The sequence below is a fragment of the Zeus faber genome (genome assembly GCF_960531495.2).
Source record: "Zeus faber genome assembly, chromosome: 11".
Classification (NCBI taxonomy): Eukaryota; Metazoa; Chordata; class Actinopteri; order Zeiformes; family Zeidae; genus Zeus; species Zeus faber.
In genome coordinates, this window is record NC_137205.1 from 8260526 (window position 1) to 8280021 (window position 19496).

Below are 19496 nucleotides of genomic sequence, written 5' to 3' on the forward strand. Positions count from 1 at the left end.
CACATACTGGACTGGAGCAGTTTGTGGCATAGTTTTTCATTAGAAGAATTAGAAGAATTTTTAATCATCACACGACACGCCACACTACAACACATGCATACACACACACAAACACACACACACACACACACACACTTTGGATGGTGGCTGGTGAAATGTGGCCCCTGCATTTGACCCATCCTAGCTTGTCCTTCCTCCGGGGGGGGCAGCCAGGAGCAGTGCACAGCATTCAACGACGCGCTCGGGGACCTGGTTCCATATGTCCATCGCTGGTCAGACGATGAGGTGTGCATGTTTTTGGTGGGGGTCCTTACTGATGTTAGATGGTGGAAACCCCATGTGTCCCCATACGTCAGCAGGCTCATTAGTATAACCGTTGCGGGTCTTAAGACTGCGGTGGAAACGCAGACAACAGCGGGCTGAAGGAACCTTTTAGCTCCTTGAAAAAAGTTCCTGCGACTAAAGGTTCTGGGTACTTTGGGTGGAAACAGCACTGTCTGTTTGATCTAACCTGGGAGAGAGGTATGTGAGAGGAAAGCAGGCAGACAGAAGCAGGCAAAGTGGGGGGACAGATGGATCAGAGACGCCAGGCAGCCTGGGTGAAGCAAATAAGATTCAAAACAATCTCAATGGTGCACATCTGCCCAACATTTGAGCTGGCACAGAATTTCTACTTTCTCACCACTCCTTTGGTTGGTTGTTTTTTTTCCTCTATTCTTGTCTTCACTCCCTCTTTCATTCTAGGCCGGGTGATATGGAAGGATTTTTGCCAATTTAAATCGATAAACATGGAGTGAAGACTCCTAGCAAAGGGCCACCCTTTACAGAACAGCACGAGGCGGCATTCGGGTCAGAATGAGGACGCAACCTTACCGTCCACCTCTGCCAAGCATCCTTCTTGCGAACGTCCAGTCCCTGGAGAACAAGATGGATGAACTTCGAGCGAGGATTCAATTCCAGCGTGACACGAGGAACTGTTGCGTCCTCTGCCTGACGGAAACATGGCTGAACCCACTGGTGCCGGATGAAGCCATACGTCCAGCCGAGGCCTTCTCCGTGTTCCGCGGCGACAGAACGGCAGAGTCGGGGAAATCCAAAGGTGGAGGCGTCTGCCTAATGGTAAACAACCGCTGGTGTAACGCCAACAACACCAAATTCCTCTCCCACTCCTGCTCGCCGAACCTGGAACAGCTGACCATACTATGCCGTCCATTTTATCTCCCCCGGGAATTCAGCACGGTCATCATTACAGCCGTTTATATCCCACCGCAAGCGGACACCGACGCAGCTCTGTCGGTTCTGTACGATGTGTTGTGCGGATTTCAGAACAGACATCCCGACGCGGCTGTGGTGGTGACTGGGGACTTTAACAGGGCCAACCTGAAAAAAGTTCTGCCGAATTTCCACCAACACATCACGTGTGCCACCAGGGGAGACAGAACTCTGGACCATTGTTACACTCCTTACAAGAACGGATACAAGCCCGTCTCGCTTCCTGCTTTCGGGAAATCAGATCACGCCGCGATCTCGCTGCTTCCTGTTTACAGGCCTCTGATCGCGCGGGATCTGGTGATGACGAGGGAAGTGAAGCGGTGGACGGACCAATCAGAGGCTGCGCTTCAGGACGCTCTGACTGACGTAGACTGGGACATGTTCCGAGCGAGTTCAAGTGACGTCAGCGAGTTTACGGAGGTTGTAGTGAGTTTTGTGGCTACGCTCGCGGATGAAATCGTTCCTACGGTGAAAGTTCGGATATTTCCAAACCAGAAACCATGGGTTGATAAATCCATCCGCTGCGCTCTGAATGCTCGCACGGCCGCTTACAACGACGGACTTGTATCTGGCAACATGGACAATTACAAAGCGGCGTCGTACAATCTGCGGAGGGCGGTGAGGGACGCTAAACGGACGTACAGAGACACCGTGGAGCTGCAGATGGAGCGGGGGGACACAAGACGCTTGTGGGAGGGGCTGCGAACAATAACTAACTACAAGAGCAGCTCCTCCCCAGCCACGAGTGCGGACGCCTCCCTGGCCAACCAACTGAACTCCTTTTATGCGCGGTTCGAGTCTGGCAGCAGCACCGCTGGCTCGCCGGCTAATTGGAGCTACACCGCTGGGGACGAGCGCGCACTCTCAGTATCCGTGCACGAGGTCAGGAGGGCTTTGATGCGGGTGAACACCAGGAAAGCTGCGGGCCCAGACGGCATATCTGGACGAGTACTGAAGACCTGTGCTAACCAGCTAGCTCCGGTGTTCATCACAATATTCAACATCTCCCTGGCTGAATCAGTGGTCCCATCCTGCTTCAAGAGGTCCACCGTCGTTCCTGTCCCGAAGATCGCCTCTCCAACCTGCCTGAATGACTACCGTCCGGTGGCCCTCACCTCGGTGGTCATGAAGTGTTTCGAGAGGCTGATTAAGGATTACATCTGCGCCTCCCTCCCCCGCACCTTGGACCCGTTGCAGTTCGCGTACCGGCAGAACAGATCCACGGATGACGCGGTCTCCCAGGTACTGCACACCACGCTCACGCACCTGGATGGCCAGAAGGGGGCCTATGTGAGAATGCTGTTCATTGATTATAGTTCAGCTTTCAACACCATAGTCCCCACCAGACTGGCTGTCAAGTTGTTGGAGCTAGGATTGAATGCTCCGCTGTGCACCTGGATCCTGGACTTCCTCACAGGCCGCCCCCAGGTGGTCAAGGTGGGGAAGTACATGTCAAGCTCCCTCACCCTGAATACAGGATCCCCCCAGGGCTGCGTCCTCAGCCCCCTACTGTACTCCCTGTACACACATGACTGTATGGCCAGGTCCAGCTCCAACACCATCATCAAGTTTGCTGACGACACCGTGGTCGTGGGCCTGATCACCGACTGCGATGAGAAGGCCTACCGCGAGGAGGTGGCTGACCTGTCACTCTGGTGCCAGGACAACAGCCTCCACCTGAACGTCAGCAAAACCAAGGAGCTGATTGTGGACTTTAGGCGTGGATCACAATCGAGGACGCACGCGCCGTTGTGGATTAATGGGACTTCTGTCGATAGGGTGAGCAGCTTCAGATATCTGGGAGTCCACATCACAGAGGACTTAACATGGACTGTTCATACAGACACTCTGGTGAGAAAGGCGAGGCAGCGTCTCTACCACCTCAGGCAGCTGAGGAAATTCCGGGTCTCGGTGAGGATCCTCAAGTCCTTCTACTCTGGAGCAGTGGAGAGCATCCTGACAGGCAACGTCACTGCCTGGTTTGGGAACTGTACTGCCCAGGACAGGCGGGCCCTGCAGAGGGTGGTGCGTTCAGCTGAACGTACCACTGGAACTACCCTCCCCCCCTTGCAGGAGTTATACACCAGGAGGTGTAGTAGCAGAGCCCGTAGGATCATGAAGGATCCTCATCACCCCAACAACGGACTGTTTCAGCTGCTGCGGTCAGGCAAGCGCCTCCGCAGTCACGCAGCGAGAACAGAGAGACTGAGACGGAGTTTCTTCCCTCAAGCCATCAGAACTGTCAATGCTGACCTCACCAGGGGTCCTAACTGAGCCATGCACTAGGCTCCACTACCTACTGTACTGTATGTAGCATACTGTACCGCATACTGTATCACTGTTCAGGGTTGTTCGTGATGCCGTATTGCTGCGCCGTACTGTTGTATACTGTGCTGTATTATCCCAAACACTACCTCACACTATTCACATTCACATGCCACTTTAATTCACATGCCACTTTTAATGCACATATCTGTATATACATAGGCATATTCCTTCAACCTATTCCATTTTATTTCAATTTATTTTTTATTGTATTTTATTCTATATATTTTTTATCTTATTCTATAAGTATTCCACTTACTGTATTACGTTTTAGGAGTCAGTTAGTCGGTCTATTAGAAAGTAATTTTCTACTTTTTATTTTATTTTATTTTAGTACTTTTTCCTAGGACTTCTTGTGTGCTATCACCGGGTGCGTTGCATTACATTTCACTGCATATATGTATGGAAGTATGTATATGTATGTGACAAATAAAAATCTTGAATCTTGAATCTTGAACCAATTCCTCTGTTAATGCTGTCATACGAGTCCTGAACTGTGTCTCGTGGAATATTGAACCATTCTTCAAGAAGGAAAAGCTCCAGCTCTTCAAGGGATGAAGGAGGTGGAAATGTACTTTACACTTCATTCCTGAACTTCCCATGAAAGTTCTGTGATGTTGGGATCAGGTGATCGGGGATGCCATGGTGGCAGGTTGACTACATCATGGGGTTCATGAAACCAACCTAGAATACATTAAACACTGTGTATGGAAGCGTGACCTTATGGGAAACAGCTAAATAAAACTCCAGGAACTCACAACTAGGCTAGAGAAAGCAGCTGGAGTGTATGGAATGGAAAAAAGCAAGAGTCTAGTCAACAGCCACAGTCAACAAACGCCAACCAACATCAGGATGAATGGGCAACAACTGGAAGAGGTGAAGATTTCAAATACCTCTGGATTTTTATGAATAATGAAGGCAGCTATACAAAAGAAATCAAAGCAAGAATTGGTATTGCAACCTCAGCCATGACAAGACTTACCAGCGTCTGGAGAAGCAATACCATCAGTTTACCTGTGAAGATCAAGCTCTTCAAGTCACTGGTAGTCTCTACTCTTGTGTGAATGCAGGATACAAGCTGTGGCAGTTTCAGGGCCCTCCGGCAGAGACACAGATGATGGGGTTGAGAAAACACAGTTTATTGTGGATAGGGGGCTTGATACAACAAGCCCTGGAGCAGATGGACACGTGTGATGACAAGGGATCCTCTCCTGAGTGAGTGTGGGGATGGGGGTTTTACCTGTTGCTCATTAGACCAACCAACGAGCAACAGGTATGCAGCCACTCTGATCCTGGGCCCCAATTACCTAGAACCAGGACAAGTGTGGGTGCTCAAACCACGCCATCCCCACACCACAGAGGCATTTCAGAACAAGTTCTACAGAAGGATCCTCCGCATTTCGTACATGGAACATTGGACAACAGAATATGTAAGAGAGCTAATCACCACCCATGCTGAAGAATAATAGCCACTACTCGCAGCTGTTTAGTGTTAAACTTACCTGGTACGATGGCCCATTATTGTGAAACCCAAATTGTCCAATAAATGTCAGTGGTTAGAGATGGTTTAGTTTAGGTATAAGGTTAAAAATGGTTAAGTTTAGGTTTACGGTTTGAGATGGTTAAGTTTAGATGTAAGGTTAGAGATGATTAAGTTTAGGTATACGTTTAGAGATGGTTGAGTTTAGCTATACGTTTAGAGATGGTTGAGTTTAGGTATAAGGTAAAACATGGTTACATTAAGGTATATGGTGAGAGATGGTTAAGTTTAGGTATAAAGTTAAAGATGGTTAAGTTTACGTATAAGCTGAGAGATGGTGAGGGTTAGGGTAGTCTTACTCACCGGATATAGGTTGTTGGTATAAAACCTGCCATTGGGTGACTATTTCAGTCTGCATTCTCCTCCCCTTCCACTTTTTGCACGCCAGACTAGGTCACCGATGATCAAGTTATGTTTGTCTTTTTTACTCAGAAAAGTCATATCACATACGTCTTTTACTGTTTTATTTGGCGCTTTTTTTTGGTTAGGGTGTCGTCCATGTCCAATGGACATTTTTTGGACTATTGGGTTTTTCGGAATAATGGCCCGTCGGAATGATGGCATGGCACCGGTATGGACACATGTCATGAAGTGCCTCCCTGTCAAGGACCATCCTACAGGGGACACTAGAAGACAAACGACGAAGAGTCAGACAGAGAAAATCCTGACTAGACAATATCAAGGAATGGACTGACTGCAGCTTCTCAACCCTAAGACGCACAGCAGAAGATCTGTGGAGATCCCTGGCTGCCCAAGCATCCATCAAGACACCCCTACTGCCCCTAAGGTCATTGGATGACTGACTGACTGACTTTTGGAGGCGTTATCATTGTGGAGTATGGGAACATCATGAGTGAATGGTGTTTGCACCCGGTCTTCAAGAATTGCCTAACTTTCCTTGGCATTTTTCACGTGCTGTTTCCTTTTGTCCACTCACTGTCCACCGCAGACATGTGTTCATGAATTCCGTCTTTAACTGTCTAGAATTGTAAGTGTAGGTGATATGGGGTGAGTGATATCAGGCCATTGCTAAAATATCTCAGACCTGACTTCATCTACAAAATTGTGTTTTATAAATTTTGTCAAAAGAATACATGAATGAATAAATAAAGCAGAATTATAACCCTGCCCTACCTCCCACAGTTCATCTGCATTCCAGTGTCTAAATTCTCTGTCACTGTTTGTTCAAATACATTTTTCAATAGAACCTTCATTAATTTTTAACTCGAACTTCGTCCTTGGGAGGAAAGTGTCTGAAACGTAGTCTTACTGTGACCCCATTCTGGCTGGTTGCAGAACATTTTTAACCAAAGGCTGGAGTCACTCATGTCAATTAGACTGAAAAGCTTTACTTCCCTTTATGTTATCGCTTCCACTCCTTTGTGTGGTCTGTACTGTATAAAAGATATTTGAAGATTTTGCCCACCTCTACAAACCCTCATGATGGAGCTATGTCACATGCATGTTTTTACACAGCCAGTGGTCACTCGCAGAGTTGCTGTACTAACTGGGGTGAACAAGCCAGTTTAGTTAAATGTAAAAAATATATATATTTATATTCCCCTCACTCGCTCTCTATCCCTTTCTAGATGCACTCCCTCCGCCTGCTCAGCCAGAACGAACCCTACAAGATCTTCATGAGCATGAGCGACAACACGCGCCCCACCCAGCCGCTGCTGCAGCGCTGCATCCGCACCAATATCAACTTCAGCAAGCAGGGCCGCGACTGCCCCAACAACCGCGCCCTGCGCCCGCAGTACAGAGGTGTGTGTGTGTGTGTGTGTGTGTGTGTGTGTGTTTGTGTGTGTGTGTGTGTGTGTGTATGTGTGTGTGTGTGTGTGTGTGGGTGTGTGTGTCTGCTTTAACTCATCCCCTATGTAGTATGTACGTAGGTTTAATTACAGCCTTTTCTAATGGGGGACAAAATCCACGATCTGCATTCAGTGCAAAAGCTCAATCCATATTTCAGGCAAAGCTAACACAATGCCACAGCAGTATGACTTTGCAAATTTGAGGAGTTATTTATACATTTTTGGTTTTGCTGCTAAATTCCCTCTTTGCTGGCGCTTTTTTCATTAGTGGCAGCAAACAGCAATGTTGCTGGTGTTACACCCAAATGGGTGAACTGCCGAATTGTGTGACGCTGAAAATGACTGTTCGCTGCTTTTAGAGTGTGACAACCAAAAGAAAAAACAAGCAAACTTTTTTTTATAGATTACATACATTTCTTTCTATTTAAATAAGGGCTTTATGTTGAGATACATCTGAGGTTGTTTTTTTTTTATTTATATATGTGAGTAAGTCCTGTCAAAACATTTTCTGGCCTTTTCAATATGGTTAAATGTTTCTGTGGTATGGGGATAGTATGGTTTGAGCAGCCACACCTGTCCTTGGTCTAGGTAATTGGGGCCCTGAGTCAGAGTGGCTGCATACCTGTTGCTCACTGGTTGGTCTAACGAGAAACAGGTAAAACCCCCAACCCCGTCGTCTCTGTCTCTGTGCTGGAGGTCCCTGAAAACGCCACTTGGATGGCTTGTGGTAGGCCAACTGCCACAGGTTCTATTACTTATCATTTTTCTTGCAGCAAACCATCTTCTCATCTTTGTTTCCACTAATAATTTTGATTCATATTAAATGCAAAGGAAAATTCACGCTTCACACAATTCGGCCGGTCACCCATTTCGGTCTAACACTGTGGCACAGCAATTAAAATGGCACTAGAAAACAGAAAATATAGTAATAAAACAAATTGTACATTTTTACAACGTCTACTTTGGCTGTGGCATCTGGTTAGCTTTGCCTGAAATGTGGAGTGGGTTTTTCAACTGAACGCAAATTGTGGATTTTGTGTATTATTATTGAACCAACCTAAATACTACATGGGAGGGGTGGGAGTAAATCAGAGATAAACTTCAAGAAACCGGAACTATTAGTTTAAGGCTATAGTGCACGGTGATGTGGTTGTTCCCATCGGGATACGCCCGGACTCCACCTCCGCTGACCCCCGTATCATAACAGATCTTAAACCTCTTCTGCCCTTCCCTAAAAGAGTTTGAACTGGAATGATATATAAAAAAAAATCGGATCTACGTATGTCTGACTCTGCTGGTGTACCCTTTGGATAACTGCCTCCGCTAACTTTCTAAATGTTAATGTAAATGTAATGTAATGGACTGGTTAGACTGGAAAAATGGCCATGTCACATGTTTCCTCCACAAGTACAAAAGTGGATGAAGTGAATGCATGCGAAACGAGAGCTTTCATCTTTTTTTATCTGACCTTTGTATTTTTTATTCTCTCTAAAAAGATAGACTCGGCGCTCTTTGTTTGAAGGGCCTATTTGTCAGTAAAGTCTTTTGTGCGTGTTTGTTTGTGGGTGGGTGTGTGGGTGGGTGGATGTGTGAATAAATGGGTGGGTGCACAGCTTTGAGATTTTCTGAAAGAGAAGGACTGGCCAAAAGGTGATCTGTGCGAGAGACTGAGAAAAGATACTGAGGAGGAGGGAGACGAATCAAGTGGTGTGTGTGCGTGTGTGTGCGTGTGTGTGCGTGTGTGTGTGTGTGTGTGTGGGTGTGTGTGGGTGTGTGTGTGTGTGTGTGTGTGTATGTGTGTGTGTGTGTGTGTGTGTATGTGTGTGTGTGTAGATTTACATGTGGGTTGAGGTTGGTGGGTGGGTGAGTTGGCGGAAATGACAGAGAGAGACTTGTTATTGTTGCGGAGGTATGAATGCAGATCAGGGCATAGTGTACATCTGCCTCATGTTTCGTACCTTTAAGTCAAAATTGTGCAAAGAAAACTAAAAGCAAACATTATGCTTCCCGCCCTGGATACCTCTGCTATCGATCCACCCTCCGTCATTTTGAGTCTGTCAACTGAAGAGTGGAAGCCGATTCCACTTATTCCACTCATTACTCTGTGAGTGGTTGAGTGGAATCGGCTGATCAGGCGATTCCACTCATTGAGAGTGATGACCAGCTGAACGTCACCATTATTTCATTTAAAAGGTGTTTTAAAGCACCAGTTAACAAGAATGACTCTTTTTGATCGTAGTTTCACTGTTATCTCCCAAACTAAATAATAGACATGTGTGGAAGTTAGTACAAAATCAATACTATCAATAAAAATCGTCTCAGATGGCGGTCCCATAGACAAAATCTTGGTCGAATACATATCAAATTGCCGCTCCTTTATGTGAAAAAGGAAATTTGTAAAGAAATATTTCTTATCCATCCATCTTCCCAAAACTGTAAATCTTAATGTTGCGATGTTTCGTGCCGATATGATGGAAGGCGGTGGAATAATACAGATTCACTGCGCAGCCTTACAGCTCAGCACAATATGTTGGCTATGGCTGCTTCGCTGCTACCTTCGAGCCTACACAGAGAAAAGAGAGACGAGGTGAGTCACAAAGAGTTTGGCAGAAGAAAAGAGGAGAGAGAGAGGCCATAGAGATATCGATGGGAGAGAAGTAGCCGGAAAAACACCGATAGAGATAAGAGAGTGAGTGCACAAACAAATAAAAAAGAACCCGTGCAACGGGAGAGAAATGAGAAAAGAATTTTGAGAATTTGACTGGTAGTTCTTTGTTATACGGCGCCGTTAGTTATCCAACACTTTCACTGCTGAATTCTGTACTGTTTACTTATTACCGTGTGTTGGCCCATGTATAGCTCACTAAGCCACGTTAGTTTAATGGTGACTCATAGGGGCATTTTTTGTGGACACAGATTAAGGCTAATCTGAGACTAATTCACACACAATCTCGCTAACTGAAATGGCCTTTCTCAGTCCCGGTTTAAAGAAATTTGATTTCCAGAAAGAAGATTACAGCTGATCTAAGTCTAAGTGAAGGTTTAAATTAAACCAGGTTTATTTTTGGATTTTTGGGCCCCTCGGTCGACCTTGATAATAGAGAAAATGGATTATCTGGACTAAGACCAGCACCAAGACAAAAGGAGCTGACTAGTGCTTAATGACCATAGTCTAGTGTGGCTGACAAAGGGGTGTGGTCAAGCATCAGCTGCAGAAGACAGCACGGTTCCCTTTCCCGCGGCCGCCAAGCTGCCTCGAATCGGCTCAATCAGCGCCCATGCGCTGATTGGTCTGACTCAAGGCAGGGGCATTTCTTAATGTTTGTCTGTCTTGCAGAGGCGATCAGTGCACGTGCTTGTCAGCAGCCCAGCAGCAAAACGCCATGAGATGCCGAGATGATCAACATTATTATTATCATCCTGATCTTTTTTTTTTTTTTTTTTTTTTTGTGCTGTCAGCATGCTGGGCATACAACACAGAGTATTTGTATGCCATTGCATCTAGGACAGAGTTAGTCTGCAAGTGGAGTTCAAGTTCTCAACCCGCAATGCAACTTTTTATTAATTCTTAAATCATCAAGAACTGCTGCAATAACTCTGTCCTGTGGACGACCTGTAGGATGACAAGAGCACAGTTTTGGTTATGGAGAGCCACCACCAACCCCCCCTCTTTGGAGAACTATTCATCATGTTTGGATCTATAAACAACTGATCACTACTCCAAGAGGGGGAGAATCACCACGGTGAGACAAATAAACATAGAAACAAACAACATTTACACAAAAACATGAACATTGGACGACATGTATTGAAAAGCTGAATTAGGTCCAGGAAAACTGGAACTACAACTGGTCCCGTGGCCTCTTCCTGTGAAAGTTATGGCAGTAAATAAGGGAGGAAAGGAGAGGAAAGCCCCCCAGGATGCTGGGGTGCACTCCAAGTAGGGGTGCATGTGTGCATGTGTGCGTGCGTGCGTGCGTGGGTGTACATGACTTATCCCCATTGGTACTGGTGTAGAAGGTCAGTATTATGTTGCGGCGCCTCCAGGCAGCGCAAGGGGCCCCGAAGCCCCCCGAACTCCACAGCCCCGCGGACAACCCCCGGCTGTAGGAGATCCCCGGGTACCCCGCCCTGCGGCCACGGAAGACCCCCGGGCCCCAAGAGAAGCCAGAGGGCCGTGGAGCAACAGCCCGAGGAGCATGACCAAGTCCCAGGGAGCACGAGAAGGCCCTGCGCCCCAGGGGTGCACACATACAACCAACCCCCGGGCGCAGGCACAAGACGCAACTGCCGGCACAGAACCCGGGCCACGGGCGCAAGGCACGAAGACATGGTGACAGACCGACACCCGGTGACAGACCGACATCCTGATCATTATTATATTATTCAGAATTTGTCAATTGTGATTGATACATGTGGCCAGCGTACCTTATTGTTCAAAGCGACAATAAAAACTCTCACCATGTTGGCGCACCACAGCCAGAAAGACTCCACCAGATCTCCCTCTCTAAAACCTTACCTGTGGACAGAGACTCCCACAAGTGGTGCCTGAACATGGACCCGGGGGGGCAGGGCGCCTAGTGAAAGGTGACCCGGAGCCGATCTGCTGGCTGCGGAAACGCCTCTCGGTCGTGGAGGAGGAGCGGGACTACCTCCGCTGCCAGCTGGGGCGCGTCCTCGCCAGCGTGAGCTCCCTGGAGCATGCCTTGACCGGCCGCTACCCACCGCTGCCAACCGGGAACCGGCCAGAGGACCAGATCCGCGTCCGACCCTAGGATCGACGCGGGGTTCGCCGGTTGCCCTGCCCATCCCGTTGGCCCAGAGGAGAATGTCCGGGGGGGCGCTGGGTCCGACCCCAGGACCCAAGCAGGATTCGCTGGGTCCACAGCCCATCGCGGCGCCCCAGAGGACAATGTTCGGGGGAACACTATTTCCGAACCCAGGACCTACGCGGGATTCGCCGGCTTCTGTGGTGCCGCGGGAAGCTTTCTCCCCTTCCCGTGCTGTCCCCTCTGTCCCCCCTCAGCTCCCAGGGCGGCGCTGCCACGGGAAATCAGGGAGCTGCGCAGACGTCGGGGCAGGGGCGCGGACAGTGCGGGCGGCCTGGCCACAACCACCACGACTGTCCTCGGATGGATCTCGGCCAGGTGGTCCTGGTCACCAGCCTGCCGGACCCCTCCCCCGGTCTGAAAGGGACGTATCAAGTGCTGGTAAGGCTGCAAGGGGGTAGACATCAGGCTTTGCTGGACTTGGGCTATTCGCAGACGATGGTCCAGCAATGCCTGGTTTGACCCGGGGATTTGGCGGAGGCGTCACAGGTGGAGGTTCATTGTGTGCATGGGTATATTCACATGTATCCGATGGTCCGGCTCGAAATTTGTCACAAGGGAAAAAAGCATAGGGTACAGGCTGCAGTTAGTTCCCACCTGTCGCACTCCCTGATTTTGGGCACTGATTGGCCAGGGTTTTACGCGTTGATGAGAGAGGCTGGGGGAGTGCCTTCACGGTTGGTAGGGAAATGTGAGTGTTAAGTGGCGCACGGTGACGTGGAGGGGTCGTCGGCGGGCACGACGGGTGCAAGGGCGGCGGAATCCCAAGTAGGATTTCCCCCTTTAACCTTCCCTATTGACGATTTTCCACTGGAGCAGTCATGAGACGACACCCTACGTGGGGCCTTTGAGGGGGTAAATAAAATCGATGGCGTATTGACGCACCCAAACGCCGTGCTCACTCACCCGTATTTTCGGTGATTAGGGACAGGTTATATCGACTGAGCCGTGACCCTCAGACAGGAGAGGAAATAACCAAGTTGTAGGCGCTGAAGAGCTGCCGGGCCCACCATAACCCAATGGCCGGTCACCTCGGTCACGAGAAAAACATGACAGCAGATAATGGCCCACTTCTATTGGCCGGGCATTTGGGCAGCTGTGCGTAAATGGTGCGCTACGTGTCCTGAGTGCATTAGTCAACCCTCCAGCTATGCTAAAAGCGCTGCTGAGGCCCCTCCCCCTAGTCGAGATCCTGTTCGAGAGACTCGTTATGGACCTCATCGGGCCGTTAGGCCGCAGTGCCCATGGGTAATGTTTTATGTTAGTCCTAGTGGATTATGCAACCCGGTACCCAGAAGCAGTGCCCCTGCGCAGTCTTACAGCCAAAAGTGTGGCGCGGGTGCTGTTTCAGGTCATCTCCCAAGTCGAGATTCCGAAGGAAATCCTGACCGACCAGGGCACTACCTTTATGTCACATACACTTTGGGAACTTTACGAGTTACTGGGTGTCCGCTCAATTCGGACCAGCGTTTTACCATTCCCTGACCGAAGGCCTGGTGGAGCGTTTTAATACAACGTTGAAAAACATGAATCGAAAGTTCATTCTCGATGATAACCATAATTGGGATAAGTGGTTGGACCCCCTGTTGTTTGCGGTGTGGGAGGTTCCCCAGGCCTCCACAGGATTTTCTTCGTTTGAACTCCACTTTGGCAGGTACCCCGGGGGGTGCTAGACCTAATTAAAGAAAACTGTGAGGAAGGTCCTAGCACCAGTAAGAATGAAATACAGTATGTTATGGACCTGGGGGGCTCGACTCGACTCAGACAACTTGCACCAGGAGACAAGGTGTTAGTGTTGCTCCCTTCGTCCAGCTCTAAATTTCTCACAAAGTGGCAAGGGCATTTTGTGGTCACACAGTGGGTTGGCGAGGTTGATTATGAGGTTGAATGGTCTGACAGGCAGGGGCCGACACAGATTTATCACCTAAACTTCTTAAAAGAATGGAGGGAGGGGGCGTCCGTGGCTCTGTCACGCCGGTCATTGATCACTGGTCACTGATGTTTTTTTCTCCCTGCCAGGCCTCACGTCCCTCATACACCCCGGGGCTTCAGGTGCACTCTCGGCCATATCGCCTGCTCGAACACAAACCCAAGATCGTATAGGCAGAATTAGAGGCCATGCTGGACATGGGCGTAATTGAGGAGTCCACAAGTGACTGGTCGAGTCCAATCATGTTGGTGGGTAAGCCCGATGCTGTCAGTCCGGTTCTGGGTGGACTACCGAAGGGTGAACGCGGTGTCAAAGTTCGACACCTACCCAATGCCCCGGGTCGATGAACTTCTCGACCAGTTGGGTACAGCTTGTTTTTTCACGACACTGGATTAAACCAAGGGCTACTGGCAGATTCCCTTGTCTCAGGAGTCCAAGGAAAAATCTGCATTCTCCACGCCGTTTGGCTAATACCACTTTCGCACACTCCCATTCAGGTTGTTCGGTGCCCCAGCCGACCTTCAAAGACTCATGGACTCCTTCCTGCGTCCACTTGTAGCATATGCTGCGACCTACCTAGATGACGTTATCATTCACAGCAACACCTGGGAGCAGCATATGCAGGATGTGGCCGCTGGGCTTGAGTCCCTGAGGTGGGCTGGGCTCACTGCCAACCCAAAGAAGTGTGCCGTGGGACGGCGGGAGGTACTGTATCCAACCCCAACTTGATAAAACTGCTGCAGTCGCAACCACGCCAAGACCCAAGACCAAGAAGGAGGTGAAACAGTTCTTGGGGCTGGCCATCTACTATAGGAGGTTTGTCCCCAACTTTTCGTAGCTAATCAGCCCCTTGACCGACTAAACTCAAAAGGGTGCTCCAGATCCGGTCCAGTGGTCAGAGAAGTGCCAGCAGGCGTTTGCGAGTGGAAAGTCAGCTCCCTGTGGGAAGCCAGTGCTGTATAACCCTAACTTCTTTCTCCCTTTCTGTCTGGAGACCGACGCTTCAAACAGAGGGCTGGGCACAGTCTTGTCCCAGGAGGTGGAGGGGACCGAGCGTCCGGTGCTATACCTCAGCTACAAGCTCTCAGACCGTGATCGAGGTACAGCACAATGGAGAAGGATTGTTTAGCCATCAAGTGGGCAGTCGATTCCCTCCGCTACTATCTCCTGGGACGAGCTTTCACCCTCTGTTCAGACCACACCCCACTGCAGTGGTTTTTTTTTAAAGGGCTCTCCCAGCCAATTAACTTCTGGGTGGTCCATAGGCCGGCGGCGCTGATGGTCGTGGCTGACTTTCTCTCCCGCTCCGGGGGGTGGGGGGCGGCTGTCGGCTGGACAGCTCCCCGGCCTAAGTCGGGCGGTGGGGGTATGTGGTGGACAAAGGGGCGTGGTCAAGCACCGGCTGCAGACGAGAGCACGGTTCCCTTTCTCGCTCCCGCCAAGCTGCCTCGAATCGGCCTAATCAGCGCCTGTGCAGTTCTGGTTGGTCCAACTCGAGGCAGGGAGAATTCTTAATGTTTGTCTGTCTTGCAGAGAGGATCGGCACACAGGGCTTGTCAGCAGCCCAGCAGCAGAATGCCATTACTCCTACACCCGAGATGATCAGCATTACTATTATTATCATCTTGATCATTATTATAACATTCATCATTTATCAATTGTGATTGATACTTGTCAGAAAGCTGTTTTTTTATCCTGGAATAAACCCTGCCTGCTAAACCGCCACATAATAAATAAATAAATAAATAAATGTGTGTGTGTGTGTGTGTGTGTGTGTGTGTATACAGTATCTCTTTAAACTTGCGCTCATCTCAAACTATCCTTTATCATTGCAAAAAACTCTGGAATCAAACAATGAAGACGATGGGGAGAGAAAGGAAGGATGGATGGAAGAGAGAGAGAGAGAGAGAGAGAGAGAGAGAGAGAGAGAGAGAGAGAGAGAGAGAGAGAGAGAGCGAGAGAGAGAGAGAGAAGGGAGGAGGAAGGAGGGCTGAAGGGACAGTAAAAGTACAGAGAGTTCTGGGAGAGGACTCTCCTTTGGGGAAACAAAGTGATAAGATTTCTCTGCTGGTTCTCCATCTGTCTCTCCTGTCATAACTTCTGTTTGCATGTGTCTTACCTTTGACGCTCTCTCTCTCTCTCTGTCTCTCTTTATTGGCACGGCAAGGTATAATAAAGTTGTATTTTACTGAGGATAATGACTATCTGATTTCTGTCTGTCCTGACTTTCCCTCCTCTGTTTCTCTCACTGCGGTATACTTATTTTTCTCTAATTTCTCTCCCTTTCTCTCTCTCTCTCTCTCTCTCTCTCTCGCTCTCTCTCTCTCTCTCTCTCTCTCTCCTCTCAGCGCCCCTTCGGTTCCCCAAACTTGAGGCGTTCTTGTGTCGGATCTACTTTACATGGCTTCTCATCCCCCCTGCTAATTATCTGTCTGCTCTTCTTTCTTTCTTTCTCTTCTCTCCCTCCCTCCCTCCCCACTTCACTCCCTCCTCTGCCCCTCTGTTTCCTCTTCCTCCTCCTCCTCCTCCTCCTCAGTGAACCAGTGGTTGCTGAAATAAAGGGGACACGTGCAAAAAAAGAAAAGAAAAAGATGTCAGCGCCGCAAGAGGAGGGTCGCAACTCATTCCAGCGTCTGTTGTTTTTTTTGTTTGTTTTCTTTTTTTGTTTTTTTTTTGTTGGCTCTTTTTTTTTTTGTTTGTTTGTACGTTTGTTTTTCATGCTGCCAAAGCTAAGCCAAGCTGAGCTCCGTTGAGCTGAGTTGAACTGAACTGAAACGATCTTACGTATGCTGAACTGATCAAAAAATATATATAAAAAAAAAAATAATTTCAAGAATTGAAGAAGAAAACTGAACTTTGCCGCTTTCCAGCGTTCCGAAGTCCCTCAGCGGGAGCCCCGGGACTCACGTGGAGCCGTCGGGCAGGGAGGTGGGGGAGGGCAGGGGGGGAGTCAAACCTTAATTATGGATTACTGCGGGATTTGCCTGCGGGTGCTACGCGGGCTGTCATCCCCAACGAGAGCGCGCTCGGCTCCTGACCAGCGAGGACAGCGGTGCGGCCCCCATTATGAAACTATCAGCCCCATGGTTGCCGAACTTATTAAATCCCTTCTCTCGTCCTGGCGCACCACAGAGACTCGCATCGGTGGCTGAGCATCAGACAGCGCTAATGGAATTTAAGGGCCTGGGAATGTGATGGCTGTGATATCATATCCCAAATAAGGAGGGTTAACTTTCACGAGAGAAGGCAATTCACCAAGGTGAGACTCTCTGGCATAAATGTGATTTAGCGGTTGAACAGGGTTAGGGGAGGACGGGGTGGAAACGGGTCAGATGCACTCGGCGCCAAGAGACTGTCAATAAAGACTCATTGTTACATTACTTTACAATAACTGTGCAGAGGGGGGTCCAATCAGCATCATTCTAACATAACGTGTGCATCAATCGGTTTGTCTGTAATAGTTGATAGATGATGATCACCAGCCTTGTCAAGACTGTAGGACTGGACACGCAGACAGGAAATGTTGTATTCCATAATAACTTTGTTGTATGTATGTCATGCTCATGAGCTCATGAGAAATGTCAATTCTGCAGTTGTGAAATTTCTGCGATGAATACTCAGACGGAGATGTGATAAAAACAGTCGCCGCCTTGGATGCTTAATTGAGACTTGAAAACAGAAAATCCCCGCTGACCGTTTAAGCCAACGCTGCCGACTGTCTGGCGCCGGAGGGCGGCACGCACCTAGATGGTTTTGTGTGTGTGTGTGTGTGAGTGCGTGCGTGCGTGCGTGCATGTGTGTGCGTGTTTGTTTTCACTTACTACACTAGAGACCAGTTTTGGTTTGTCCTCTTTTGAAATCTAAGTGTAATAAATAGACCGAACTGAAACTTTTGACGGCCTCAGGAATTTCACTGGGAAAAACCCGACCATCATGCCTCCCGTGCCCTCCATGTCCCACCCAGTACAACCCCCACACCGTCCATAACCCAGTCACACCAGCGGGAGCGGGTCATCCTCCAAGGCTTAATGCTGCAACACCCAGTGGAGCATCGACAAACAAAGCGGTTTGTGTTCGACAAAGAATTGCACCACGAGTCGGAGAGGGGTTTTTTTGCGATTGACACTTGATGTTGTGTGTTTGTTTTACCACAAGGATTCTTTGTTGCAGATATTAAAGGAGCCCTCGGTTGCAGCAGGACCTCGTGGAATGTGCATTACTCCCCACGGATTACGGGATCTACTCACAAAGTGCACGGTGATGTAAGGATAACAAAAATGGTTGCCGGTCTCTGTAACAACAACGGACTCAAAGGAGTTGCAGACTGAAAAGATATTTTGGTTTTAAGGCACGTTCTGCGACGTCCAAAGTGACGGGCTTATATTTTGACCTCTGTCATTTCGACCCCTGCGCGAGCGGCAGGACGGTCTGGCGGGGGGATAAACAGATATAAACAGAGAGGTCCCTAGTCAGCCGCAGGCTACAGGAACACACCGCACTGTATTTGACCTAGATCCTCTGTTAAAGAGCATACTGCTGTATTCTGCTGCTGGAGGTGCAGGGGGATTTGTTTGTTTGTTAGTTAGTTAGTTAGTTTGTTTGTTTGTTTGTTTGTTTGTTTGTTTTTTCCCGCATGCTGAATACAAAAACGGAGCAGGACGTGATTTGTCTGCAAATTTAACTCACAAGGCACTTCCTTATTAAATATTTATCTCCATTTTGGCTTCAGAGCTGCGTGCAAGCGCATGTGTGCGTGTGTGTCTGTGTCCGTGTCCGTGTGTGTGTGTGCACAAATGCATGTGGAGGAATTTTGATTGAATAAGTGTGTGTGTTCCTGTGTGTACAAAGGCCTACCTCTGTCTGTCTGTGTGTACATGTTTATGTACATGGTATCTATATAAGTCCATGTACATCCGTGTGTGTTTGGGTATAACTATGCATGCATTGCATCCGTGTGTCTGTGTGTGTGTGTGTGTGGGGGGGGGGCTTTGTCAGATTAAAGTGCTTCTAATTCACCGCGTTAAGGAGCACACTGTCGGTTCCCTATCACAATATCAGCCATGGGAATATCACACTCTGCTCTGCCCGCAGGTTAGACGCAAGCATGAGCTCACTTCATCTTTCAGAACCACCCCCCCCCTCTCTCCCTCTCCATCTGTATTTTTTCTCTCAATCTTTCATCGATCTGGCCGCTACACAGATCCATCAATCTGTCATCCTTTATTGAGCCCTTCCATCGTTATCTAATTTTATGATTTTATCCATCATCTATCCATCACTGATATATCTCTATCTCTATCTATCCGTTTATATCATGTTATCGATCATCTTTTGTATTACATTTCTGACTCTTTGTTTCCCTTCCAAATGCAAGTCAGTGCTTTCCCCCGATACTCAACCACCCCCGCAGCCCTCCCGTCAGCCTCCCTCTCTTTCTCTCTCTCCCTCTTTTATTGATGTATCGTACTCACAATGCCACAATTTCCATCACTTTTCCCTCGCCCTGGCAGGAATTTTCCACCCATCTGCTTTCCCCTTGACTTCCTCCTCCCTTCATCGTGCCCCTATTTCTCCATCTTTCGTGCAGTTTCTTTTCCACCCATATCTGATAAGTATTCACCACGAGCGCCGACATATTTAACGCACCCCTTACCCACCCATCCCCTCCCCAACCCACCCAAAAAAAACCACCCACACCCACGCTCCTCTTCCATCCAGCCTGCGAGTGTATCCTAGCAACCTAACTTTACTACTAGTTTGGTAACATCAGTCTGACTTCTCTCCCAGGT

At 48.7% G+C, this 19496-nt stretch overlaps 1 protein-coding gene across 1 annotated transcript in view; it reads left to right on the forward strand.

Annotated features, from left to right (window-relative positions):
- Positions 1–16266, forward strand: part of LOC307236953 (carbonic anhydrase-related protein 10-like) — a gene marked incomplete at both ends in the record, with an annotated part of 104551 nt that extends 88285 nt beyond the window's left edge. The window contains 2 exons of the mRNA XM_080009547.1: positions 6727–6901; positions 16244–16266. Of these exons, the coding sequence (XP_079865673.1) occupies positions 6727–6901; positions 16244–16266 (198 nt within the window). The remainder of the gene's footprint in view (positions 1–6726; positions 6902–16243) is intronic.
- Positions 16267–19496: the final 3230 nt, after the last annotated feature.